This window comes from Ixodes scapularis, unplaced genomic scaffold, assembly GCF_016920785.2.
Source record: "Ixodes scapularis isolate PalLabHiFi unplaced genomic scaffold, ASM1692078v2 PGA_scaffold4__175_contigs__length_147842914, whole genome shotgun sequence".
Classification (NCBI taxonomy): Eukaryota; Metazoa; Arthropoda; class Arachnida; order Ixodida; family Ixodidae; genus Ixodes; species Ixodes scapularis.
The window spans coordinates 77,087,957-77,115,434 of record NW_024609879.1 but is presented as its reverse complement, the minus strand read 5'-3'; the positions used below and the strand labels follow the sequence as shown (position 1 = coordinate 77,115,434).

General features: G+C 45.1%; 1 protein-coding gene across 1 annotated transcript in view; it reads left to right on the top strand.

The window, feature by feature from the left end:
* Positions 1-18,348, top strand: part of LOC8044068 (dehydrogenase/reductase SDR family member 9-like) — a 29,437-nt gene extending 11,089 nt beyond the window's left edge. The window contains exons 4-5 of the mRNA XM_029991024.4: positions 3,561-3,693; positions 17,830-18,348. Of these exons, the coding sequence (XP_029846884.2) occupies positions 3,561-3,693; positions 17,830-18,217 (521 nt within the window). The 3' untranslated portion in view covers positions 18,218-18,348. The remainder of the gene's footprint in view (positions 1-3,560; positions 3,694-17,829) is intronic.
* The last annotated feature ends 9,130 nt before the right edge of the window (positions 18,349-27,478 follow it).

The window sequence follows — 27,478 nt, the reverse complement described above, 5'->3', positions numbered from 1 at the left end:
GTGTGACTATCACGCATTTTTCATTAACGCCTTCCAGCGGCGTGGAGAGTCCAAAACGATGTTTTCCCGCATACCAGAAGTGTCGACATTCAACATGGCTGCGGTTTTGTGGAAAAGCTGTATAGGACTCTGCAAGGTTGTCTGCTGCTTCCGCACCTCGTGCGCGTTTGTTTATACCCGAAATGTGCCGAATGGTACGTTTACACTTGCAGACCCGCTAGCGAATCCGCCCAGCTTTTGCCGCTAAGCGAAACGCTCGGTGGAAAACGCGGCGGCGAGCCGCACAGGTTCAGGACCTATTTCTGCCGCCGAACGAGGCGTTTCCCTGACCGGAAGTGACGTTCCTGTGCAACGCGACACTGCTTACGTCACGAGGACGCGTTCTTTCAGGAGTAGCAACGCCCGGGAGAGACAGCCGAGGTGGGAGCTATCGCGCCTTCTCGTCGTATTTGCGGGATGTTATGAGAACAGCTGCCGCAGCCGGTGCCGCCACCGCCGCTCGAAGAAAATAGATGTAAACACAACCCGCACCTCGTCGCCGACACCGGGAGCGAATCCGCTCCCTCGGCAGCGGATTTCTTCTGTACCATATGTGCGTTTTTAGAGCGCAGCTCTTAGGGGCCCGTTCCCGGCTTCAGCGGCGTCGCCGTCGGCGTCGCCGTTGGCGTCGCCGTCGCCGTCGCCGTCGGCGTCGGCGTAACCAAGGTTATCCCAAGGTCACGTGACCCCCAAGGTCACGTGACCCCTCCCAAGGTCATCTCAAGGTCACGTGACCCCGCGTGACCCCCTGAAGGTCACGTGACCTTAGGGGTCACGTGACCTTCAGGGGGTCACGTGACCCCTTCCAAGGTCATCTGAAGGTCACGTGACCCCAAGATGACCCCACGTGACCCTTTGAAGGTCACGTGACCCCTCTGAGGTCACGTGACCCCCGAGGTCACGTGGTCTCTTCCCCAAGGTCACGTGACCCCTTCCAAGGTCATCTCAAGGTCACGTGACCCCAAGGTGACCCCCACGTGACCCCCCAGGTCACGTGACCCCTCTGAGGTCACGTGACCCCTCTGAGGTCACGTGACCCCTCCAGGTCACGTGACCCCCAAGGTCACGTGGGGGTCACCTTGGGGGTCACGTGACCTTGAGGTGACCCCCAGGTCACGCCTCCCCGAGGTCACGTGACCCCCTCCCCGAAGTCACGTGACACCCCCCCCCCCCGAGGTCACGTGACCCCCCCCCCCCGGAGCATACTAAAAAATGAGGGGAGGAGGAGGAGAAGGGGGAGGGGTCTACCCTTAGTACCCTTCACTCCTCCTCCTCAAGAGCTGCGCTCCAATTCGGCGTTACAGGGATTTGTAAACGGCTTTCACTTTTTTTCCCTGCCGACCTCAACCAGGTACGGTGCGATCTAGGCTGCCTCCGCCATCGCGCGTTCTCTACGCTTTCTCCATGTTATCCTTTGATTGGCGTACACCTCTTAACGTTTCGATGCGCCAACGGCACATTTTAAGGCCCTTCCTCGCCGTACACTCCGTTTCAGGTACGTACCACAGCCAACGCTGGGATACAATGGAGCCAAACAAACAGCACGAAAAGTGCATCATCACGGCTTTCGTCCTCTTTGTGCGTTTCCGTTCACCGACTCACTAACCACGCAAACGGATCACGGCGCGTTCAGTGTTCGTGATTGGCTCGCTAGGCGAGAGCGAAGGCACAAACATGACGAGCGCCATAATAATCCACTTTTGGATCTGTTTGATGCTAGGTTTAATGGGATCATAGCGTTGGCTGAGTTCGCACTTAGCGTGAAACGGATTGTAGCTTGCGCTTTTGTTTTAACCCCTTTGCTGACCCAAACGCCGCAAATTTTCTAGCCTTCTCTGGGAAGTTTCCACTGCACCCTGCCATTCTCCGTCCATAACTGGTGTAGAATCGGCACGCAGGGCAGGCTCAAAATCTAGAGCCCCTGCTCACGGGGGGAAAGACGGGGGGGGGGGGGGGGGGGGGGAGGAGCGCCTGTCCGCAGTTCGCTGCTTGCATTTGGTGTTGGTTGGTGCTCGACAGTGCAGTATGTTTCGTAACTTCTTCCGCCCACCGCAGAACCGCCATACTGGTTGGTAATTGCACCGTGTGGTCCTAGTGTCGGAGATACATCCGCGCTTGTCAGACTATGGCCCGCGGCCGAAGTTTACCGATCACGTGAAGCCATTGATGTGTTTACGTTAAAGTTTGTCTCTACAAGTAGCGTCAAATGCTCCTGAGTATAAGGCGCGTTAACCCATGCGGCCCTTGGAAGATGGTGGTGGTACTGTTCTGAATTGGTCGGCCCTTGGAAGCGAATGGCAGCGCAGCACTCGCTCGTGGCACGTGCCTTCAGGGTTGGTACAACGATGGTTGCACGTACTAATACGAGTATAAATTGAGGGAGAGGAGTATATGAGAGTTTGCGGAAGCGTAAGAAAGCCGAGATTTGGTTATAATGATTAGTGGGTTGGCGCTAACCTAGCTGCCTTATACACACTGGTAGAACACGTTCGAACGCAAAATACCGGATTCCGGTGCTCGGCGTTCGCGTTAGAACACTGAGTGAAGATAGAGGCAGCTGACGGCTCGTCTACCCTTTAATCGTTCTAAACAGGGCTTGGTTATTTGCCGTCCCCACGCACCCACGTCTCCTTTTCTCCCTCAGCTTCTACAAGCACAAGAATAGCAAAGCGAGAGTTTTATCCACAGACTTTACGGGAGCGCGGAAGCACCTGCCAGCCCTCGCCCGAGGTTTAAACTAGACTGTTTGGCTAAGACCTGGTGCCTAAAGCCCCTTGGTAAAATTCACACTGTACTAGCACGAGAGCGCGCTAGCCACTTTTTGGTCGGAGGTTCAGCTATAGATTTCTGCCTAGCGTAACGCCGGAGCAGCGAACGTATCTGGAGGTTCCTGTAACTGCTTCCGCTGTAAAAATTATAAAAAGACTGCTTTGCGTCAAATGCAGTAAAACTTAAAAAAAGACTGCTTTGTTACAGGTAAAACTTTAATTTTTTTAATGTAAAACCGCAAGTGTAAAGCTTTAAAAATAACGATTGCTTTGAATTAAAAGGCCGAAATGGGTGCAAAGTAAGGGAGAGGAGGAAATGAAAGCAAGCAGGTACACCATAGCGCCGAGCTATTCTTGAAGTCATTAGTGGGTGGACGGAAATCTTGCTGCCCTTGTCTGTACTCGCTGCTCAAACGCGTGTGAACGCTTTCGAACGCCGAGCGGCTTCGTCCGGGTTCGGCGTTCGGCTTCGAACATTCAATAGAAATAAAGGGATATAGTTTTTTTCATATATACTAACTCTGCCATCCCCGCGTCACTTCATCTCCCCCTCTCACCTCCGTTTCTACCAGCATTAACTTGTTAAATGTATCAAAAATCACAAAAAAAGCAAATTAGGTTTTTTTTTGTTTTTTAGAGCATAGTTGTTGGAATACTTTCAACAATAGTATTCGTGATAGAAGAACGGGACATCTGGTTTTTTCATGCCTCTGCGTTCAACCATATTCCTGCTTTTGTATATCTAATACACAGGACGAGTGACCTTCCCCCCAACGACAATCTATTGCATGACCAAGCACGCCTGCATTTCACTGGCCGACGGACTGCGTCGGCAGTACTACGACCAGGGAATCCACGTCAGCACCATTGAGCCATGGGCGTACAGGTACCATCGCCTTTTAAGTTCAATACGCGTGTATAATCCAGCAATTGTAATACCGGTTCTTCAACTGGTGCCATTTTATGTTCTGACCAAGTTTTTAGGCGTTCTCATTTCGGCGTTGGTTTTGTGTTGGAGTGCACCCGTTTCTTTACAGTGAAGCGCTTGGTAAAATGGGTTTCAATAAGTATCTTTTTACAATTCTGAATTCAATTTATTTGAATTTTATTTTCGTATTGCCCCTTCTCCCGAAATATTTGTAAATAATACTAAGGGAAGGTTATAGTTTTGCAGCTATTAGTAAGCGGCTACATTTTAGCGGTACATCAGCCACAAACATTGAAATGACATCAACGCGTAGATAAATCAAATGTTTTTCGAAAGATGTAGTACTTCTGCAAACCTCAGAAGGATATACTAGTTCATGAAGAAAATTTTAATTTAGTAAACAAAAAGAGTGGGCGTTAGAGCTGTATATATATCTAGACCACAGATACAACATTAAGAAAGTAGGAAGTATTTCAGACGTAGTCGTCTAGATTGTTACGAACTTTAAAATGACTAATGTTCGCAAGCCTTTTTTTTAATTTTTGCTAGTTTTTGCGGGTTGAAATATTTATAAATATGTATTGAATAAATATTTATATAATATTTGTTCCTGAAGCGAAATTCAAAACATTTGCACGCCTTTAACCTAGAATATAATCTCTACCTATCTGATGTACATCAATTTTCACTCAACCAAATAATTCTTTAAGTTTATATGCTTCTGTCTTGACCAGAAATGACAACAGAGACAACAAATGCCTTATTTCTATCTTTTTTTTATGAATAAAAGACAATAAATCTACAAAAAGCAGCTACAATAAAATTCGATACAGTAAAGGAAACTTTACTTAATATCAATGCCGACGACATCTGACTTCTACAAGTATTTACTCAAAATATTTTCTCTTCCGCCATGTCAGTAAAGCTGACAGCAGGAAGCCACTTTCTTTAATTTTAGAGACCCGCTCGAAAAAAAAAAAAAACAGAAAAATGTAGATTAACCTGCTGTCAACACCAGTAATACACAAAGACCTGCGTCAAACAGAAAAGGCAGAAAGAAGAGAAAGCACGAAGTTTTGGGGGAATGAAAAAGGTTAGTGCAGGAAACATAGTTTTGGCGAAGTCATTGGAATTCCTAATACAGTACTTGTGTCTACGTTAACTCGTCGCAAACCTTCTCATAATAGGGCATCTCTTTCGAAAGCAAGTTCTTCGAATAGGCCACCTGGTTGCGGCACTTTTTACGTTGCATTTAGCTTTTTGTTTTTTAACCCCAATACATTACATCACCGATTCGAGTACGCCGCCCTTTGAATAACGATAGTGCGCTTTGCACAACATATTTGCAGAACCATTTAAGTGTGGGACATGTTGATTTCCTGCACTGTATTAAGTGCACTTTTCCAAACGATACTTCTCGGGCGAAGTACCAATCAGCACGGAATGAAACCCGAACGCCGGAACGCGTGGCCATCGATACAGGGTGTTCCACCTGGAGGGCCCCTGAGAACTACTGAAAATGCGCCGCGGTGCGAAGGTGATGGTCCTTAATGTCACATTTGTCTGGGGCGCGCACGGCGCCGAGAAAATGTCGTCCCCAAGGCCACGCCACTGAGTAGGTGCACCACATGAAGCACTACCGGGCGAACGCGAAGCATCCCGCCGTGCGACGCGCTCGGTGCGGTCACTGCAAGGGCATAACATGGACGTGTGGACGGTAAAAAATATCCGCAAAAGTAGGGCGGCGGCTCGCGCCATCTAGCAAGGAATGAAAGTAGAAAATTTTCTTTCAAGTGGATGGTTCAAGCATGTACTTGTTACATCGAAAATTCGCCCGCCAACGTAAAAACAAAAACACATGGACTACGAAACAGATCGTTTACACATATGCGGTTTTATTGTCGGACTGGTGACAAGCGATAGGTACAGGTCCGGTGTGGTGTGAAAATCAACAGAGGCGAGGGCAGGCAGGGGTCAAAAGAAAAACAAGAAATTTAATTAGGTGATAAAAAGCGGCGCACGGCAAGAACACGACAAAACCATCAGAACGAAATGCTAGAACACGCGTTACTCCAACAATACACTCACAAACCTTCGGGCTGCGGGGCCGCGAGAAAAACAAGACAGCACTCAATTCCCGGCACAACGCGAAACAACTCACCGGTCGCGACACAAACTGCAGCCGGGAAACAAGTTTGCCGGTGCAAAGAAGAAGACGAAAGTTCCGAAAAAGGAAAGTCCCCACTGCGGGACCCAACGCCCAGGGAAAAGTTCAAACGAAGTCCGAAGACTCACCGATGTTTTGAATCCGACGAACGACGAAAGCTTCACGTGCCCGGCTTGGTGGACTGGTTGCTCTGGGGCCGACGCAACGCAGCACCGCACGTACACACTTTCCGAAAAGGGAAAAACCGACGGCCGTCGTCACTGCTGGAATCGTAGCCAGAGCAGAGGGCTTGAGGGAAAGAAGATAGCAGCGCCGACATTACGTTCTCTCGAGCTGCGGGCCGCCATGTTTCGCGAGACGAGGAAGGAAGACCGACGACGAGCAACACCTCCTAGAAGAGAAGGCCGTAGCGCTCTACTCGTGACGTCGCGAGGGAGGGCCAGCGGGGGCGCGAGGCGAAGCGAAGGCAACGCGCGTGGATTCATCGTCGTAACGTGCTTTTAGTCACATAAGCCTGTCTTTTTAGCTAAATTGAAAGCTGCACATAGCAACGGGTCTCGAAAACATTTCATTACACGGGCAAAATATTACACCGCTAAGTGATCGGTATGATATGCCACGAGGAAGGCGTATAAGAGAAAACATTGATTCACGCAATTATTGCTGCAGAAATGCATATTTTACACAGAAATACTTCGACAAAATGGCAAGACACGCACTGATTGGACACAGCAAAACAGGTCACATTGAAAAATCCGGTAGACGTAGTGAACCCGGACACGGCTAGAGGAATGTCACTTACGATCATGTAAGCGATTTTGTTCTTAGCCCGAGCCTGAGGCAGGAAAAGGGGAAAGTTTCAAAGTAGAAGAAAAATAAACAGTCGAGGTAAAGCAGTGAGTGCGCAGGCGAGCTGGTGGATGTTAACCATTTTGTTCTTAGCCCGAGACTGAGGCAGGAAAAAAGGAAAGTTTCAAAGTAGAAGCCTCCCTCAGTCTCGGGATACGAACAAAATGGTTAACATCCACCAGCTCGCCTGCGCACTCACTACTTTATCATGTAAGCGATGTTATCGCGTGCAGTGTCTGAATTCTTGCATCATACCCCGGCCACATGGCAAAAGTAATGTAATTTCGATCCAATGAAAATATGGGGCCGACAAATCAGCTTGCGACGCTCATATAATCACTCAAAACAACGAGCTGATTAAATCCCGTATTATTTAATCAAAATATATTAACTTTTCCGTGTGGCAGGGGTACTAAATTTACAATTTACAGTCAACTAATTTAATTCTCCCTATGGGCTGGAGGTGCCTAAGAACGAAATATAACCTATTCTGTATACAATAATAATACTATTACCTTAATACAGTTAAGATTCTAGTATAAACGCGGTAAAGACAACAAAATAACATTAGTATAAATAAACACATAAGCACAAACAACGCATTTTCAATAATCACAGAAACTTGTTATTTACCTTCCAGTAAAAACTAGAATATTACCACGCATAATTATAAATGTCGACGCAATAGCAAACGGATAATGACGAAGAACAAAACTCCATTCTATCACGATATTAAAAAAGAAAAATCGACTGCAGCACTTTACTTGCGTCTTACATGACCAAGAAAGCCTCGTAAATAAGTTGTTCCTCACCTGTCGAACGTATTCATGCGTCCCACACGATCCACCACGAAACAATTTTAACACGAACTTCAAGAAGTCTCCCTTTGTCGAGAGAGGTCATCGGCCAGTGTCATCGTTGACTAGTTGCCACACACGTCAGTCAAACCGTAGCAGGACTTGTTTCGCGAATCCACTTACATTAATGCCGTAGTATCAAGCGAACACAAACACACACACACAAATCTACCCGCGACTGCGGTGACGACAAAAAAAAAAACGATAGGTAGGACAAAACCACACACACACACACACGCGCGAGAGCATCACCGGCAGGGTGAGACGAGAGGCTTATCATTGTCGACCCCTCTCTTCCTCGTGTGCGCTCCCTCCCAGCGCCGATGAATGGATTTTTTTTCGGTTCCCTTTCCTTCTGAGATATCTCGGCGTACCTTTGCATGCATTTAGCAGCTCACACGCAACGTAAATTTACCAAAATCAGAGCCCGTACGAGGGAAGATGTCGCATCGGAAATTCGGAGCCGGTTCATTCGAAAAGCGTGGGGAGCTGCGGGTGCTCTTAGTCCCGCGGTCACCGTGATAATCAAAAAATATAAATTTGGTAATTTCAACCTTGGTAACGCGTTGTATATTACGTTTATATTGTATATATAATAAATTGTACGAGACTGCGCTTTTAAAACGTGTATTAATGTCGGATAAACGAGCACGAACATTAATGCGCCGATACGCCTCGACAGCGGCGTTTCCTCACGTAGTTGCGCCATGGTCTTCCTTCCTCCGCCATTGTGACGTGCCCACTCGGAGCGCTACTGGCGCTAAGGCCTTCTCTTCTAGGAGGTGTTGCGACGACTGCGACGAGGCGAGAGAGAGAGAGAGGAGGTGTCGAAAGAAGCGGAGAGCGTTAACTCAAGGTCGCAGTGCGAGGACCTGCATGGTCTCCTTTCGACGGCGCAGCTGGTGCAGCAACGCACCGGTGCCGCGCGCCGCATGAAGTCTCAGCGAACGTAGTGCAGCCGCACCGACACGACCCGGCGAACGTGACGCGCCCGTCGGTGCAGCGCGGTGCGGTGCGGTGCGCCCCGACGAATGTGCCATAAGGTGTACTCGACCCTCGCGCGCCGCGTCTGGGACTTCCGCGTTTTACAGGTTTTATCGGTAGCGCGCTGGCGGTAAGCGCCGTCACTCGAGATGCTTTTGTGTGCCCGCGGTGCCCGCACTGTCGCCCGGTGGACACCTGCGGCTTGCGTGCGGCCCGAGAAGGTCTATGGTAGGGGCGGCAGCAAGCTGCTTGCGCGCGCGCCAGCAGAGAACGCCTATGGTGTCTTCTGGCGTGCGCAGTTTTTATTGTAGAAATAAATGAACTGCGCAAAGGTCGAGGACAGAGGTAGAAACGAGTACGGCATACGTCCGTACGACACACGGACGTGTGTTGTACTCGTTTCTACCTCTGTCCTCGTCCTTTGCGCTGTTCATTTATTTCTACAAATCATGACCCAACTAGCCCGCCAAAAGGTGTTACATTTTTTATTGTTTGTTATGCATATTGTAATTTTATAATTAGCAGTACTTATAGAAAAACAGAGCGACATAATGACACAGAAGAACAACTTGGGACACATGGCGTGTGCTGACACCCAACTGAAGGTTGCTACTACGAATACTTAGTGTATAATACATGAGCACATCCATACGCCTACTCCCAGAGCTCGTCCGTTAACCTCTCTTGTTCTTCAGGCTCGTGTGCTTTGATGCGAATACCATAATGGAGGTCTACTAACTCGCGCGCTCAGCAAACATTTTCCTTAATTGTAGTGACTTGAGCGTTGAACAATACGTCACTCTGTGCAAATTCTGGTCCGATCTATCCAGCGCACCCATTATTTATGCTTTGTCTATCGGATGCCCAGCGATATTTCTTCAGCACCGTTATTAATTATCGCTTTGTGTACCGCAAGGGCGAAATGAAAGTTGAAACATTTTGCGCACAAAATACCCGTAGTGCTTGATGACGTGTCACCGGAACCACGCGAAGGCTCCGGTGTACAACGTGGCATACGCGCTTTCTGAGAAACAGGAAAACGTCATAGACGCCAAATGAAATTCGTTTACTGGCACAACCGCTCTCTTTATTAAAAAGAAATGTTGCAAAAGACTGACGCGGATGCCTCGGTTTTCATATGCAATGCCCACGTTTTCGTGCGAGGTTATCAGTCGATGCTTATAAAAAGCGAAATATCGCCCGCAGACGCTTTCTTTGGTAACCACCGATATGCCAGGCGTGTCAATTCCGGAGCGGAATAAACTCATCACCGTGTCTGAGCAGGGCCTATCGCAAAGAGCTATAACCAGGTTAAGCTGCCGCCCGCTGTCGACCGGGCGACAGTGCGGCAACAGAAAAGGACCCCGAGTGACGGCGCTTACAGCGCGCCACCGCCGAAACATGGAAGTCCCAGACGCGCCCGGCGGGGGTCGAGCACATCTTAGTAGGAACCGCACCCTCGCACCCCGGCGTAATTTCACTAGTTCTTTGGGGGCCTCCAGATGCCTCCAGATGGAGCGGACTGTGTCGATGGTCACGCGTTACGGCGTTCCGGTTTCTTTCCGTGCTGACTGTATGTAGAGTGTAAAGGCTGGTTCAGACATGTACGACGAGCGCGATGCGTCCGTTGCAACCGAAGCGACCGGAACGACCGCTCTGCGCTGCGCGTACACACACCTGCAACCACTGCAACAAGCGCAGCGGGTCGGCAGCACGGCGACCGCCCCTCCGTTGCCGTCAGCTGTTTCAGCGGTGCCTCCAAAAAGAAGGGGACGCTCTGCCACTCACTTGCGTAACAGAAAATAGACAGACCGTCTTCTATGACCTCAAGCTTTATTACTCTTTTCAGGATAAACTTGCAGGGTAGTGCATAAAAAAAAAAAAAAGCGATGCAGTACGCCGTCTTGCACGATCACGACTTTAATACACGACTTTGCCAACAGTACAAATCTCGCCACACGCCTTTTCTACGATTATAAAACACGATGTAATCTTAGCAACGACATAGCAACGTAGAAATATAATTTGACAGACGATGCGAGCGTTCAGGATTGCTAACACTAATCACCTTTTTCGGGCGATGAAAACGAGTAAAAAATTCGCATCCTTTATACGGTACGCACCAGTAATACCTTGAACTTGGGCACACGCAAGGAATGCGCCAAATCAGAAATCCGGGCGATGTTCGAGGACACAAATGCTTAGAAAGCACCATTGTAGTCGAAGTAAACAAACACGACGGCACGGGCGTTTCTGCTGTCTTGAGAGTACAACCACGACATCGCCGCACGAGTAGGTGGATCTTGCCTTCTAATACGTGCTGGGTTATCATAGCGACACACGACGAAAATTCACAGTCAAGGCTAGCGCTTTTACGCGGAACGATGAACGATGAACTTTCACCCCGACGTCGACGATCACCACCGACGCCGTGTTTGCAGACAGAAGGAGTCGGCCCGCGACCGGCAGACCGGCATGCAACGCGCTCGACCCATTCTCCTCGACCTGTGATTGGTCTGTCGTTGCGGTCGCTTCGGTCGTTTCCAACGCATCGGGGAAAGTTGGGCTCGCTCCAACTCCTTGCGTCGTGAACGACACGTGCGTGCGTCCCTCCGTCGCTATGGCAACTGACGGTTGCAGACCGTTGCAACGGTCGTTTCGGTTGTTCCGGTCGTTCCGGTCACTACGGACGCATGTGTGTGAACGGGCCTTAAAAGCAAAAATGCCAGTGGAGCTGATGCACGTCTCAATCATTAACAACGGGAGAGTACGGTGCAGAGTGGGCGACCCAGATCAATGGCTCATTAGTGTTTCGTTCCTTTCATAACTTTAGTTCCACAGTCGCTGTGGTATGGAAGCACCACGGACGCGTATACCATGCTTGTCCTTTAAAGTGGTGATGGTACATGCTCCCCGTCATTGCTCCCGAGCACGCCAGCAATGGCAAAAATTTAAGATGAACTATTTCATAATCGTAGATTGTGAAAATAATGGGTACAACCATATGATCTCAGTGTTCCGAGAATGCTTCTTTCCGCTTTGCCATTGTACACACAAAACTTCATTACACCCTTGAGGGTGTAAATGGCTTGTCCTGTAGCTAACACCCTTGTTGGTGTAGCGAAATGCCTTAAAAAAGGGCTTTATTCCTAACACCCCCAATGGACGGTGTTATTCCGAACACCCTGAAACTGGGATGTGATTCCACTGTACACCTTCTTATTAGGGTGGTATGACTGCGCAGTACACCATCTAATTTGGGTGTACCACCGCCAGAAAGGGAAAGAAAAAAAGGCGCGATGACCAACACCAACACGAAACAATTACTGCAAATGATTCGAAGCATGCTTGATTCACTTTTTTTTTATTTTTCGATCGAGGTTCTACCATGCTCTACTAAATTCTTTTTAGACGAATGCGAGCAGGTCATCTGGCCGCAGTTTCGTCTCTGCTTATGCAGGCAAGTGCGTGCAATTACAACCTTGCGAAAGGGCAAAGGTACGTTCACGCGCACGTCATCAAACTTGGCGTAGGCAAGACTCAAAGAAATAGTTCCCCTTTATTCTCGCAGTTTCGCCACGTCCAAGACGCTTCTGAAGCAGTGGCGGTCTGTGCGTGAAAAGGCATGAACATTCGAACCGGATATTGTTTAATTACCCCTTTAAATTGATCAAACGAAGGCCCTAGTTAACTTTCCAACTTTACTTTTCTTGCGGCATTTATGCTTCTTAGCACTGGTGACGTGAGCAAAACTGGCAGGCTTGCAAAGACGGAACGACCGGGAGTTGCTTGGCGGCAGTTCAAGTTTCTAAACAGTAAAATGGTTTACTAAGACGGAAGCAGAACTACTATCAGATTCATGTTTGCAGAGTACTTACTAATAAAACAGTGATCTCATATAATCCGTGATAGATGCATAATCCGATTCGGGCAGCACATAACAATCACAAACACAATGTCGAGGATGAAGGCGGTCGCTCACATTCAACGGAAGTTTCGTGGTCGCGGATGAGTAGCTCTCTGTCGTGATAGATGCGTAATCCGATTTGGGCAGCACAAACCAATGCAAATACAATGTCGAGCTGAAGGCGGTTGATCAAATTCATCAGAAGTCTAACGGACGCCGATGAACAGCTCTTTGTTAAAACGCGTCCAGCAAAAACAGCACAATAATTCCATGGACTCCCACAAAATAAATGACCATTACCGAAAAGTTGGCATGGATGTGTTCCGGCCTTTCACGACGAAAAATCACGGCCGCGACTGCAAGGCACGAAAAGAGGAAAACACTGACGGGCGCTTTTTGTAAACCGAACCTACGTGGCCCCTACAACTCACCATAACTTGGCATACGGCAAAGACTACGGCCCCAGTGAGCTCATCAGCGCGTCAGAGCGAGTCACGGGAAAAATTTTCGTCCGAGCGTTTTTGTCCTACGGAGAGCGGTCACGTGTTTCGCCCCCCCCCCCCCCCCCCCCCCCTGATTAGATAGAAGCGGCCTTCGCGCTTTCTCACAGCCGCACGAAGACACAAAAGAAGGTGTGGAGACTTATCAGAAGACTAGGTCAAAGGGGGTTGGACAAAGCAGCTAATCTCCCTCCGCTGCTTTGTATCGCCAACTGCACTGCCAAGGGAGGTCGCGAAATGAGAGTCGCCAGGACTCGCTATGCGTAGTACAACCTTGAGCGTATCAAACTGCGACACATGTAGAAGCGCATGCTCTGGTGCGAATCGCGAAATAACAAAATAAATAAAAAAAAAATTTCAACGCCGTCGAAGCAAGGGACAAAGCTAAGACGCTGAGAGCATAAAACAATAAAAGACGCGGCTTCACGTGTACAAAAAAAAAAAAAAAACATCAGGACGCTTTTTTGTTTTATATTTTGGTGTCACCACGCAGATATAAGAGTCGCGAACCCTATCGGTGGTGTCATGAATCCGGCTCTTTTGATTTTTTTGCGACAAAGTTTCTTCAGAAGTGCACACAAAAATAAAATCTCAGTGAAGGTGCTATAAGTAGTGTGAAACCCAGAAAGGTGAGTTTGTAATACCCGAAATAAAGGCGTCACAGTTTCTTCAAGGCTTCAGCGCAGTAGGTCTTTTTCAATATAAAGTAAGCAGAATCCGTTTTGCTTCATCTTGTTTTGTTTTGTTTTTTTAAGTCAGATTTTAGGCAGTCAAGAAATAAAAATACCTCGCCGGCATAGCCGATTCATGCAGGGCACTCTTGACGCACTACCAAAAACGGCGCCACGTACGGTCTGTCAGGATGGCGTCGACGCAACCTATCCCGTTTTTCACAAACATTGGCTAGACCAAAATGGTCGGCACAATCTTTTCGATATAATTCCTTAGCGTCGCCATACTGTGTGCTGCCTGGGTTGTATATTTACACGTCTTCGTTCATTTTTCGCGAGCGCAGATGATTATTATTATTTTTTTTTTTTTATCAAAGTCGAGCTAATAAAACTGATGGAAGCGCGACACGCAATTTGCGGCTCGTGTCGGACGGAGAGTTCAGTCGAAGTTGCAAAAACTCTTCTCTAGCACTTCCTAATCATACGCGACTTTGTGTGGCGATTAATTATACTCGATGTTTGTACCGCCGAATATCAGCAAGTTTCACCAAAGCAATAAGCATGAACGGCTATGAAATCATGGGTGTAATTGACAGCAGCATCATTACGCCCCTTTCACACAGTGTAATTTAAGGGCGTAAAATTCGTCCATACAGACTTTTTACACGATTTTAGACACCATCGCTATAGGTGGGGCGTAAAGAAGGCGTCTAAGGGGTGTAAGACGTCAACACACCCTTTTTACATTCACCAATATTCAGAAAACGTGCAAAAAGGATGTAAAAAGAATGCTTTCCTAACTTACACCCTTTTTATACAATTATCGATGTTTTAATGCTAGTGTCTACCAAATTTGGCCGCTCACAGTCCATAAACAATAACAAAATATATTTAGGCGCAAAAGTAGAATTCTAGAAACGACGAGAATAAAACAACCTTCGCCTAAAATTTCCCTCCTGCCCATTCGACGAATTGCGTTTCGACATGTTGCCCCTATCGTCGAGTTCCCCTTTCTGCAAATGGACCTGGCTACGACGAACTTGAAGCCCACCGGACGAAACCTCACTGAAAAAAATGCTCACCCGACAAAAACTCGCCAGGTTTTTATAGGCTCGGACAAAAGCTCATTAGTTTGTTCAGGAACCCGAAGAAAAGTTCACCGGGGAAAATCTCGTCGGCCTTGACACAAGCTGATACAGCTTAGATGCACGTGTGCGACCCCAAAATGCAATGAAACGTAGACCTGACGCACGTGGTTTGTAATAGGATTAAGCACCTGTTTATATAATTGTTTGTCAAAAACGAAGAAATTCCCACACCGCCTCCAGCAGTGCATATCAAGGTGCAGCTGGAACAGCTAAGATATATTCTTCAAGTGTTCCTAAAGGCGCGTTGTTTTTTTGTTTCTTTTTTTTCAAACCCGCTTTGCTGAATGCTCACCCCTCCATTCCTGGATAAAATGTTGTCAACGCGTTCCTGCTCATGCTGAATACACTCCACCTCCAGACGCTTCGAAGGGCGTGTGCAACAATTGCTTCTGAAAGCCATTGTTCAAGCCTTGGCAGATGTTGTTCTTTCAGTCCCAGTCTCGCAGTGTGCCTTAGTGAACATTGCATGGTTCTGGGGAAAACTCCGCTCGTCGTCGGCTGATTGTCATGGTTACTGAAACGTTCGTCGCAGGTGCGGCAGCAATTCCGGCCGTTTACAAATGTGGAATCGAAGTAGCCCAGCGCGTTCCCAATACCGCTGGTAGCGCCGATGTAGTTTTGTCCTTCGTGCACAACCTGTAGGGTAGGAACGGCAGGCTATTCAGCATCCCGCATAACTTTCTAAAGTAATCGTCGGACATTCATTGACTTAAAAAATCCAATCCCAAAACTTTGAAATATAAAACGAATTTGATTTACATTCCGTTTCGTTTATGTTTCGCCCTGTCAGCTTTCGTCCAGGTGGCCTAAAATAAAAAAAATAAGCACTTGCCCGGCAGAAAAAAAAGAAATGACGTTCGTGCTCATGCAGTGCAAGGTCGGTCAGCCATTGACGTGCGACGACACTGGTTTATGTTGTAGTGCCATCATACGCCGCTCCATTGCTGTGACAAAATGCTGAAAGTGTAAAAATGCGTGAGTTTTTGTCTGGTGAGCATTTGCCGGTTGAGCTTTTTTCCGTTTACTGACGAGTTGTCCTATTCAGTGAGTCGGCCTTCGACGAGCTTACCTCTGACGAGGTGCCTTTCGACGAGTTGGCCGGATCCTGCTTTCTGGGGTGAACATGCATTTCGGCCCAAGCTTTATGGCTTCAAGAATTCGAAAAATTGACTTAATTCGATTACCTAATGCCTTAGAAAGTGTGGTCTTGAATATAAATGTTTTTTATAATATAGTAATTATCGATCGCTTACGCGACTTCGAACTTCATCATGTCCCATTTTCTGTTGTGTTTAACTTAGTATATTGGCTGTCAAATACAGTTCCAATTAAGTTTACTCAGAGGGGATCAACTAAATAAAATTTTACGGTAGGCATTGACAAACAGCAGTAATGTTTAAAAAAGTATCTAGGGTTGTCGAACTGACGTCTTTATGACTGAAAAGCTCTTTTGCAGCACAATGTGCAAAATTCAGCGAATATAGCCAGGTTTCTTTCGTGTACGTTTATTTCGAGGAGAGGGTTTCGGTCATAAGAAGCAAGACATTTTGAAATGTATTAGCTCTCGCGAAGAAAGGATTTACTTCCATAATTTGGTCAAGAATCAAGGAGATGTGTGATTGAGGTTTACAGGAATGATTATAAAATGGCAGATTTGTGAGATATCAATACAGCAAGTTTATTTATTTCAGCCAATAGGTAAATCTCTAGATTTGAACTTTTCGTTTATTAAGATAAAATAATATTTCCTCTTTTATGCATACATTCTTTTTTTTAAAGTAAGAAGCTCTGATATGCTGTTCACAAAATTGATAAACGACACTCGCATGATATTTAAAAATGAATGGAGCGTACGAAAAAAAAAAATTTTTAGAGTACTGCTGACATCTGCACTAAAATTCTAGGATTCCATAGCTTTATAAAGCCCTCGAATCATCAAATGAGCTCTAAGCAAGAACCCGTTGCTGAACGCATAACGAAAGGTTTGGTTTGAACGACCCTAGAACATGAAAAGCCAAATTATATCTGGAATTAAGCGGAACAGCTTCTTTAATTAACACAACTGACCTACCTCGGTATTGTGTACCAATGGTTCATACAATCACGGAAGGACGGAACGTGCAAAGACGCCTTGACATTGTCGGCATACATATTGAATTATAGAGTTTTAGTAGATCCTTCCCATACCTCTTGTAACAATACACGATACCGATACGATGCATGGGCAAAGGCTGTCTAGTGGTTATCATTATTGGAGTTATCGGAGCGGTCTACTAAAACTTCTCCATTACTAAAATGCTGAACTCACGAGGCTATACGAGTTATTTTACAGCGAGCAGCAGCGTCTAAAGGAAAATGCTAAGTGTCAAATACATCTATCGTGTTTAGAAATGAAATATTAGAGGGCATTGTTGACAATACTCGCTCTATCACAAATAGTGTAGTTGTGACAGGGCGTGCATGGGAGTATAAACATTGTTAATTTTATGTACTCAATGTTAGAATGTCCAAAGACAGAAGACAATATTAAAATAGGCCGAAAACACAGCATGTGCAACCCTTACTCTAATAAAGAAACTCGCAATCTATAGGGACGAAACTTTGATGGTGGTGTCCTGTTTTACCTTTATTGCGCGAGACTTTCAGATGTTCCCACAGACTTAAAAGGCGTAAATTTAGTCAAGTGCCTTTGTGTATATACGAGTCTCCAGGCATAATAACCTCAGCTCTCTCGTCATGTTTTATGCTTTCCCGCTATGCTACATATATCTTGTTGCACAGTGAAATCGGCAAGGTATCAAAACTGAACAACTTTGTCCTTTATACATGATACTAATCGAGCGGTGAAAATGAAATTTTACAACATTCGCTTCATATCCCGAAATGCGGTGCCATTAATCATTGATTTGTCGTCTCCACCTAGAAATCACGCTAATGAATATGAAACACTTATTTACGCTAGTATGTCCGAAAAAGGCACAACACCAGGGGACATATCCTTATTTCCTCAGAACGAAGATGCTCAACACGGACCATCTCGAAGCCACGCTCGACGCCGACATGAAGAACCTTCCCGCCGAAGTACAGCGAAGCGTCTGCAACGCGACGCTGTCAAGGGTCAAGTGTCTGACCTCTGGCTTCCTCAATGGTGCCGCGAGGGACGATCCGAACGAAGTGGTGCACGAGATGGCGCTGGCTGTCAGGGAGTCCACCCCCAAGGCCTACTACATGGCTGGAGGCCACGTGGACTGTCTGGTTCGCTGGCTCTTCGGTGTCGTCCCCGCCGAACTCACCGACGCGTGGCTCTCACTTTTCTCTAAACTGATTATATGCGGCGCAAGATTGAAAGTAACCAAACCGTTCTTAGCAAAACCGGACTCGCGTGTGAAGTTTCAGTGAAAACCATCGCGCGTCGTTGAAGGACTACATTGGCGATGTGATCTGTTTCCTTGCAGGCGGAGAGCTTGAGGAGTCGATCGTAGAACGGATGAAAAAACCAAACACTGCAACTAAGGCTGTTAAAAAAGTGCCAGGGTATGTAAAAAAATTTGCCCTCTTTTACGGAGAAATTCTCTGGCACCTATGCTGCCGGAAAGGTCATCCATAATCCTAATAACGGAAAAATCCTTTTAAACGCATACACAATCCGCAAATTAAAGGACGTTCCGCAAAACAGATTACGGAAAGTGCTCTACTATCCGTAACGCTATTCAAGGGCTGTCCGTAAAACAACGGACTGGAATATGCATTCCGTAAAACCTATTACGGAAATCGCTCTAGTATCCGTAAAAGTGTTTAAAAGTTGTCCGTAAAAGGGCACTCAGAGTAGGCTTTCCGTAATTTATATTACGGAAAGCACTTTTGAGTATCCGTAATCCTATACGGAGCGTAAGTTTGTCTGCTTCTTGCATAGGGGTTGCAGTGATGTCAGAAGGCCGAGCTCTTATTGACCGATTGAACAAAAAAAAATAGTGGGTAGACCTCATGCTGTCTAGCATTGTGGTCTACCCACTATATCTTCCGCTCAAAGCCAATGAGAGCTCGTCACCTTTCTGACGTCACCGTAATGTCTACGCAAGAAACAGACGACTTGCTCTCCACACAGGGCGGTGTCAATTGAAAGGTGGGCTGTAAAACGAGCTGGATGAATCAATGCCTTCATTTAGCAAACTGAACTTATTATCAACAGTTTTCTTTTTGTGACACAGATTCCCATGAAAACTTTTAAGGTGCAACTCCATTTTGTGAAAAATAGAATTATATTATTAAAATTTTTGACAATGGGCACCGATGTATACAACTGAGTCGTGTTGAGTGCTCTTGTCGAGAAGTGCCACCACCTGTTGTGGAAAGCAGGCAATACAGCTGAGCAATGCATCTGCAGCAAGTTTCCTCAATGTCAGTTGTATTTTCTTCTGCAAGTTCTGGCATTCAGATCAACATGCAGAATTATAGAAGGCAGTGGGATTACAAAACATTATCTGCAGTCTGATCGGCCACTGCGATCATTGCAATTTCAAACAGCGATATAAAGCACCTTCTCAACAACACCAAATGTCAATCTGTCATCTGCGTCGGCACTCATGCTTGAAAATATAGAGAATGCTGTTTTCACATTCCATAGAGACGGAGCTGTGCCTTGACATGTCACAATAGTGTTCACTGCTAAAATAGACCTTTGGTAAGAATATGAGCTCAATGCTTGTAGGAGCAAATTTCTCCAGTTCGTTTTACTGCCAGTCCCTTAGTAATACTGCTCTATACATAGATTAATGTTCATTATGACGCTGAGACCAACAGGTTTTCCATAAAAAAAAGGTTACAGAATTTTGAATTGGAAAAGGATCTCTTTAAAAGAATATTGAGTATTCTTTCCCATGCTGCTTGCAAGAATCATGCAATGTCACCTGAATAATTGATGAGAAAATAAGAAAAGTACCTTCGAACACTTTATTTCGGTCCTTGAGAAGCCAAAGTGGAGCCCCGTGGTGTTTTGCCTTTGTTTTCAGATGCTGCATGTAACGTGATGTGCTAAAGAAGAGAAAACAAAGAAAAAATAATTAAATATCTGTATCAAATCAACATGTGCAAATTGAGCTTTGTGCATAAGACACAGCCCCCCTCAGCCCATTTAATTATTAGTCATGCATCTTATACAAAAATCAAATGGACATAGCCCCTAATTGTTCATCCTGTGATCCGATATCTAAAACCTATGTTTGACTTGAGGGTCTTGTTCTCCTGTTCCTTAGTCAAAACTGATACACTTCATTGAAGCTTAGATTCGTTCGAAACTGTGAAAAAATGCAACGCCGGAATTACAATAGTGATTTGCTTTATAATGTGAAACATTTCTTGAGAACTGATGAACCAACCGGAAAACTCGATCCAGTTTGAGTAATGCTTTATTTCTAAGGTTCATGAGATGTTGCAGAAGAGTCTATGTAAAACTGGCTAAGCTCATATCCTAGACTTTTCTAAGTTTGGGCAGCCACTTAAAATCTCCTATTAGAACGAAGGGCTACTTGCACTTTTTCGCGTCGTCGAATCAGGTGGTCAGCCTCGAGTGCTTAGAGAGCACGAGCATTAAAAACTTTATTTTCTCTTTAGATATCCCTGAAAGTTTTCACAAAACTGAGGCGGTGAGAGAGTGCATTTGTACTAAAACTGCTATCAAAAACTGGGGACTAAGCAGTAGCTTCCTCCGCAGTCCCCAATCCAGGGGTGGAACTCATGAAATGTACTTGGGAGTAGCCACGGGAGCAGCTGAAACAGCTGTTTTGGAGCAGGTTAGGAGCAGCTAAAACTATGCTCTGGAGCAGGCTAGGAGCAGCTCAGATCAGTTTTTATTGCACTTCAGCTTGTGTCTTAGACAAGCACAAGAGCAATATCAATCGTGCTTAGCAGCACAGATGAACATGAGTGGTTAGGGACCTAGGTAGATGGGATAACAGCATAACAGATGCGAAAACTTGAAACTTTGTGAGCCTTACCGCTCATTCACACTGGAAGCGGATCCGCGTTCGCAAAGCGGCTGCGAACGCGGTTGTATAAAGATCCAGTACAATTGCATGCGCACTTGATGTCATCGAGTGCATGTGCAATTGTACTGGATCTTTATACAACCGCGTTTGCAACCGCTTTGCGAAAGCGGATCCGCTTCCAGTGTGAATGAGCGGTGAATGAGAATCAAAAAGCAAGTACCCTATGTTTCTGAAGATAGTATCCTTGACATTTTCTGAGTGGACTTCAGTTGCTCAAAATGCAAACCAGCACTGCTTATCGCACAACCCACACGTGCTCGACATAGTAATTATATGTGCGAACCACGTGACGTGCGTAAGCAACGGACGTGGAGTTGCATGGAGGAATAGGGCAACAAATTTCGACTTTAACCTATTGTGCAACTCGATATCGAAGCAGCAGACTACGATTAACGAAGTTATCGTATTTGAAGCGATAAGCAGGAGCAAGGTTAATGTATGCCGAGCAGATTTACCACTCGCGTAAGAGCTGCTGGTTTCGGATCGGACAGTGTTTCAGTTCTATCAAATCACAATTTATCTTGCGGGAATGCAGTTCCAACTTCTGACGATGAAGTACTAAAAGGAATATTTTGCTCATTTGTTTTCAACTGGCTGACGTCCGGATCCCGGGCCGCAGAGCCTCAGGCAATCTGACGCTTAACGGCTCGACCTCAGCTCAGCCGGCTTGCTTAACCGCTTATGGTTAAAGAATAACAATCCAGTCGCAGGAGGTGGTGTAGAGCTTAGAATCCCGAGATTTTTCGCGCGCTTCCTACTCGGGATACACAGGGAGAATAAACAGAACAAAGGATTACAAGGCCGGTCAGGCTAAACGCGCTCATTGTGGCCAATCAAGTCAATAAAACCGAAACCAAGACAAAATAAAAAAAACTTTTGGCGCACGTTTTGCCATTTGGCGCATAATGGCATGAGGTATTAACTGCGGCGCAGGATGGCGCAGACACATGCGTCTGGCGCAAAATGGCGCAGCCGTTCCACCCCTGCCAATCTCAGAATTTAGGAGCTCCATCCTATCCACGTTTGAGCACACCTATGCACACGCTTTTGAGTCGAGCGAGTTAAAAATTAACAGAGTATTTTTATATGGCATGCATGTCTGTTTGCAAGCTCCACACTTTGTGCACCTGATTACCCCCCAAATGTGATCTAGCCATTTTTTTTACCCAAGTGCCTACCACTCAAGGAGCTCACTTGGCCACTTCCTCAGCGCATTCTGACTGCACATTTTTTTTTTGTTGCCCGTTGAAAGGGAGATTCTTCTTTATAATTTTCTCTAAGAGATTGTTCTTATGTGTGCGAACGATGCATTTTGGTGTACCTGCATGCCATATAGGTACTCCAATTCATAAGTTGGTTTTGGAGCTGGCAAAGGCATAGGGTCAGATGCACGATTTTAAAAAGCGTTGTCTCTGCATGAGTGCTCGTACAAACCAAGCTGTCCTCAAGTGCCTGTGCCGTTGCCTGTGCTAGAGTCAAATCGGTCACACGAACCATCCAACACACCAACTGACCAATAAAAAGTGATAAAAGGTTCACCCACAAATGCTGTCGCATTTAAATTGAAAACAGGACAAGCTGAAACAAGCAACCCATTAAAAAAAAGTACCATGAAATTTTCATTACATCAGTTATTTTATATCTACTAGAAATAAATATGTGAAGCCAACCACTTAAAATTAATTTACAGAGACTATAATCGGGTCTGCACAGATAAAGAGGAAAAAGCCAATCTTGTGGAAGGCCTTCTTAATAAATGTGGCCTTTGATCTAGTGAAGCTGTACATTTTTGGGATAAAATAAATGTTAGACGCAGATTTTTCTTCGTAAATTGTAGACAAATAGACATCCGACTGCGACTGTGGAGGCGAGGGGGACAGAGGCAGCAGCTGCAGCTTTCTTCTCCTAGCACCTCAACCAAGTCGCATTAATTTGGATTGTGGGGACCTGTACCTGCATATCGTGGCACAGAAATCTGGCCAGCACTGTGGATTTCCAAGCCAAAACATGCAGGCCACAATACATTTTTCAAGGAATTGGGTGGCTAGCAGGACTAGTTGGCAGCGAAGCCACTGCCACCCACCGTGGGAAAAACCCTGGTTAGATGTGACCAATATTGTCCAAACAGTTTTCAGAAGGGTGCTGTCAGTCACACAAGGTTTGCTTTTATCTCAGACATGCTAGATTTTAGAAACTGAAGTATTTACTTGCCAGCAAAAAACATGTGCAGCCAACTCCACAAACTGACTTTTTCAAAGTTCTCAATCGTCAAAAACTGCTCCACGTTGTACAGTTTCAAATGTAGTTCCTGGAAAAAAAAGACAAACACGAATGACAATCTATACAAATGAGAGTTGCTTAAATTGTAGCTGGCTATAAGTATGCAAGGTAATCTCGCAGTGCAATGGACACAGGAGACTGCCAGAAATCAGCGGACCTGTGCTCTAAGAAATTCCTACAAACAAGACTAAAGTACCATGCAGTTCCCTTTAGTTAAAGGTTACATTATAATGTGTTAGAATATACAAGAAAGCAGATTTAAAATCTTCTTGCAGCAAGACCTTTCTTCTTGCAGCAAGACCTTGTATGCATCCACATAAACTAAGCGAAAAATATGCATTTAGAGGGCCCTTGCAATATTTGTCGCCTTGGTCAAGATACTTTATATGCAAAAACTACCTAATTAAGCTAGTTAAGAAAAAGGTAACCTATAACAGTTATTCTTAAGAGGTAATTCCATTATTTTACCTGACTTTTTTATTAAAGAAATAAACAAGGAAAAGTAGGAACCGTCTATGCTCAGGTTTATTGCACAAAGTGCCTGTATCCGTGTTATTACATCTTATGCTAAAGCAGCGGTTGCTTTTGTAAATTTTCATTCAAAATCTTTACTTTACTGAAGGCAAGCGCATCTATTTCCATCGCTGAACAAGCTTTCAACTGGCAAACTCGGTGGAATGGCTTGCACACACACAAGGATTTGTTCCTGGTTAAGACCTTAACGATACACAAAGCCATTGCCGCTGAGGTTATCTTTCTCCACCACTGCGCCTCACAGTACGCACAACTTTTGGAGGGAGTTGAAAAAAAAAAAATTCTCCTCGTTTATCTGTTGTCAGTGTTTTCTCTGTATTCATAATCCAAAATGCGTAATCTTTTTGGTCGTTTGTCTATCCATGACAATCTAGATATTAGGTATGCATCAGATTATGCTCCTCAATGTAACTGTAATTAGAAAGATTAGAAAATTAACTACAAAAGAACATTGCTACTTTTTTTATCCAGAAAAGAATAATGTGATACAGAAGTTACTTCCCACAAACAAGAAAACAATTGTTACATTAATATGTTACTTGCAACGTGTCACTACTTAATACTACCTGCGAATCAAACGTGGCAAATCATCGGCTACAAAAAGCCAGCAGCAGGTGACCTAGTAGGCTTGAATTTAGCTATAGTAACTAGATTCAAATGAATTTAGCATATTAGGTTTGAATCTAGCTATAGTGCATAGTAACACCAGTTGGGGCCAAAACAATGTTACATGTGATGGACACTACTACACAACTTGTCAGAAAAGTGACACGAGCTAGATCAGCGTTGTCTCCCTCTCAGAGTCCTGTTCGATCTGTAATAACTCAGACCTTTTACTTACCATGAAAATACAGCAGCGAAGTTGACTCCGTAACTAGAGTTGTTCAAATGGTTAAATCATCAAACGTTGCTCGACATTTCGAGCAACGTTTCGAGCAGAGAAACAAGACATACACAAGACTGTCAGAATACCAGTTTAAGCACGCAAGAGTAGCTTAAATCGCAGTTGGTACTGGACATGCAAAGTAACCCTGCAGTGCAAGTATGGGGAGGCTGCCAGAGATCAGCCAACTTGTGCCCTGAAAAGGCCTCTACAAAACAAGAATGAACCATGCTTTTTGTCACTTTTTCAACAGTTGTTGAAAAAGTGACATCAGCTACATCAGCGTTGCCTCCCTCTCAGGGACATGCTCAATATGTAAGAAATCAGACTTGTGACTTACCATAAAAAACACAAGCGAGGTTGACCCTGTAACTCGACTTGTTGAAATGGTTAAATCATCAAACATTTATCGACGTTTCGAGCTGCTACCTATTTTTTCTGAAAAACAAGACACACAAGACTGTCAGAATGCTAGTTTAGGCAAGTAAGAGTAGCTTAAATCACAGCTGGCACTGGACATGCAAAGTAACACTGCAGTGCAAGCATGGCTGCAGGAGGCTGCCAGAGATCAGCCAACTTGTGCCCTGAAAAACCCTCTACAAAGCAAAAATGAACCATGTAGTTCCATTTTGAAGTTAACTCATAACCTGCTAAAATATGGAATAGAAAAAAGCTTGATACATACTCAAACTGGGGTTTTAGTGGCACCATGTTAGAAGCGGCTGATATTGCTACAACAGTTGTCGAAAAAGTGACATCAGCTACATCAGCGTTGCCTCCCTCCCAGGGACGTGCTCAATCTGTAAAAGCTCAGACTTGTGACTTACTATAGAAAAACAAAAGCGAAGTTGACTCCGTAATTCAACTTGTTCAAATGGTTAAATCATCAAACATTGCTCGATGTCTTGAGGTGCAAACTGTATTTTCTGAAAAACAAGACACAAGATTGTTCGACTATCAATTCAATCAAGTTAGAGCAGCTTAAATAGCAGTTGGCACTGGACATGATAAGTAGTCAAGCAGTACAAGCATAGCTGCAGGTGGGTGCCAAACCGGCCGACTTGTGCTTTGAAAAACCTGTATAAAACAAAAAGAAAAACCACGCAGCTTCACTTACTTCGAAGCTTAAAAGTTACTATTTAATAATAATACATTTAAATATTGAACGAATAATTATCTTCTGCGAGAGCAAGGGGCAAAAAAGTTGCAAGGAGATAAGCTGCAAAATGGCAGGATGCTGGTTGCTGTAATTAAACAGATGCAGACTCCTGATAACACAGGATATGAATACCATATCATGTCAGCCACATCTGCCTTGACATTGTAGCACTCGCACTGCATGCATGCATCACCGGTTCACAGCAGCGTATCGCAGCAAATCATGCATTTACTCTGGGGGCTCAAAAATTTTATAAATCAAACATCTTTGTTCAAAATTATAGGATGACTTCCAGTTTTAAATGAACGAGTGGAAATAAGTTTTATTTGCATACAGTTTCCAGACTTCTGTGTGGGCTTTTGCGAGTCGTTTCAGTTGCTTGTTTAAGATGGTGTGTCCTGGAGCATTCTCAGATTGAAAAAAGGTACAACTGCAGAACCGTCATATTCAATGAAAGTATAAACAAAATATGACATCATTCGGCTTCGATATTTGGAAGTTTTGAATATTCCCAAAGCCCTTCCTTACACTTCTTAAAAGGTTGGCGTCAGCCACATTAGAGTTATTTCCCTCTTAGAGACACGCTAGACGTGCAGGAATCCAAATTTGCACTTACCATAAAAAAACATACAGATTCAAGGGATTTCTGTGGAGACTCATTTGAAGCCCTTCAGCAGCGCTAAAATCTTGCGATGGGCCGTCGTTCGCTTCACTGCTCCCATTTTCTTCAACCCCTTCTCCAGGTTGATTTGGAAGATTAGTCTAAGAGGATATATTGCATCATCTAACATTAATGCCATGCTTGCTTCATGAATACTCAGCCTGGTGAAGGTAAAGCCATTTTTTTTCTATTATCAGGTCAGACTATGGTAGTGTTGGATCATGTTAAACCTGAAAGACTGCTGAACAAACACACATTCTATACACCGACACGCTGTTTATACAAAAGCCCGTGTTTGCCCACACCAGGTGTGGGCACTGCGCATGCGCAGAAACCAAATTAGTGTGAAATGAAGTGTGCGCGCATGCGCAGTGCCATCGACAGCGCCGCCGCAGCTGCAAGACGTCAGTGCTGCGTGCTGGTCTATACAAGATAACCATGTTTCCCAGCCTTGAAAGTTAGTCTAATGACAACCAGTGTTCACATGTTATCAATTCATTATAGAAATGCATCAGCGTAATTCTTTGTAAAATTAGTACAGCTCAAATGTTTGTGCCAGTTGTGAAAAAGGGCATTACGGCACGATAAATGAAAGGGTGATATAGATTATGTCATTCTATGACATATCCTGTGGACTTGACACATTTTAAGATTCTCTCCCCGTTGAATAAACTCGAGACTGGCCAAAGCTTCCTTTAGATAGGTAAATTCAACACGCAAAAAGCTCCAAACAAGACGCATACCGCCTTCAAGAATGGCATAGGCTCTTTAAACATTGGCTGACGCTCGGTGACAAGGAAGCGTGCAATTGTTGTTGATGACGCCTCCTGAAAAAAATATGAGCTTGCATCTCAGACAATTTGAATCTGCAGGAACGGTGGCTAAGCTCTTTACAAACAGTCTGACTGCAGAGCCAAGATTAATGCATACAATTTTACAGTCCGTGGAACAGTGGTATCACGTGCCCTCCTGAGTGGCGCCATGCATTAATGAGTGGACGTATATTGCTTTAATATACACATAGAATATTATGAGCATAAAAATTAATATCAATACGATGGTCTTAGACAATGTGGTTGGGGAAAATCAGCGTACGGTG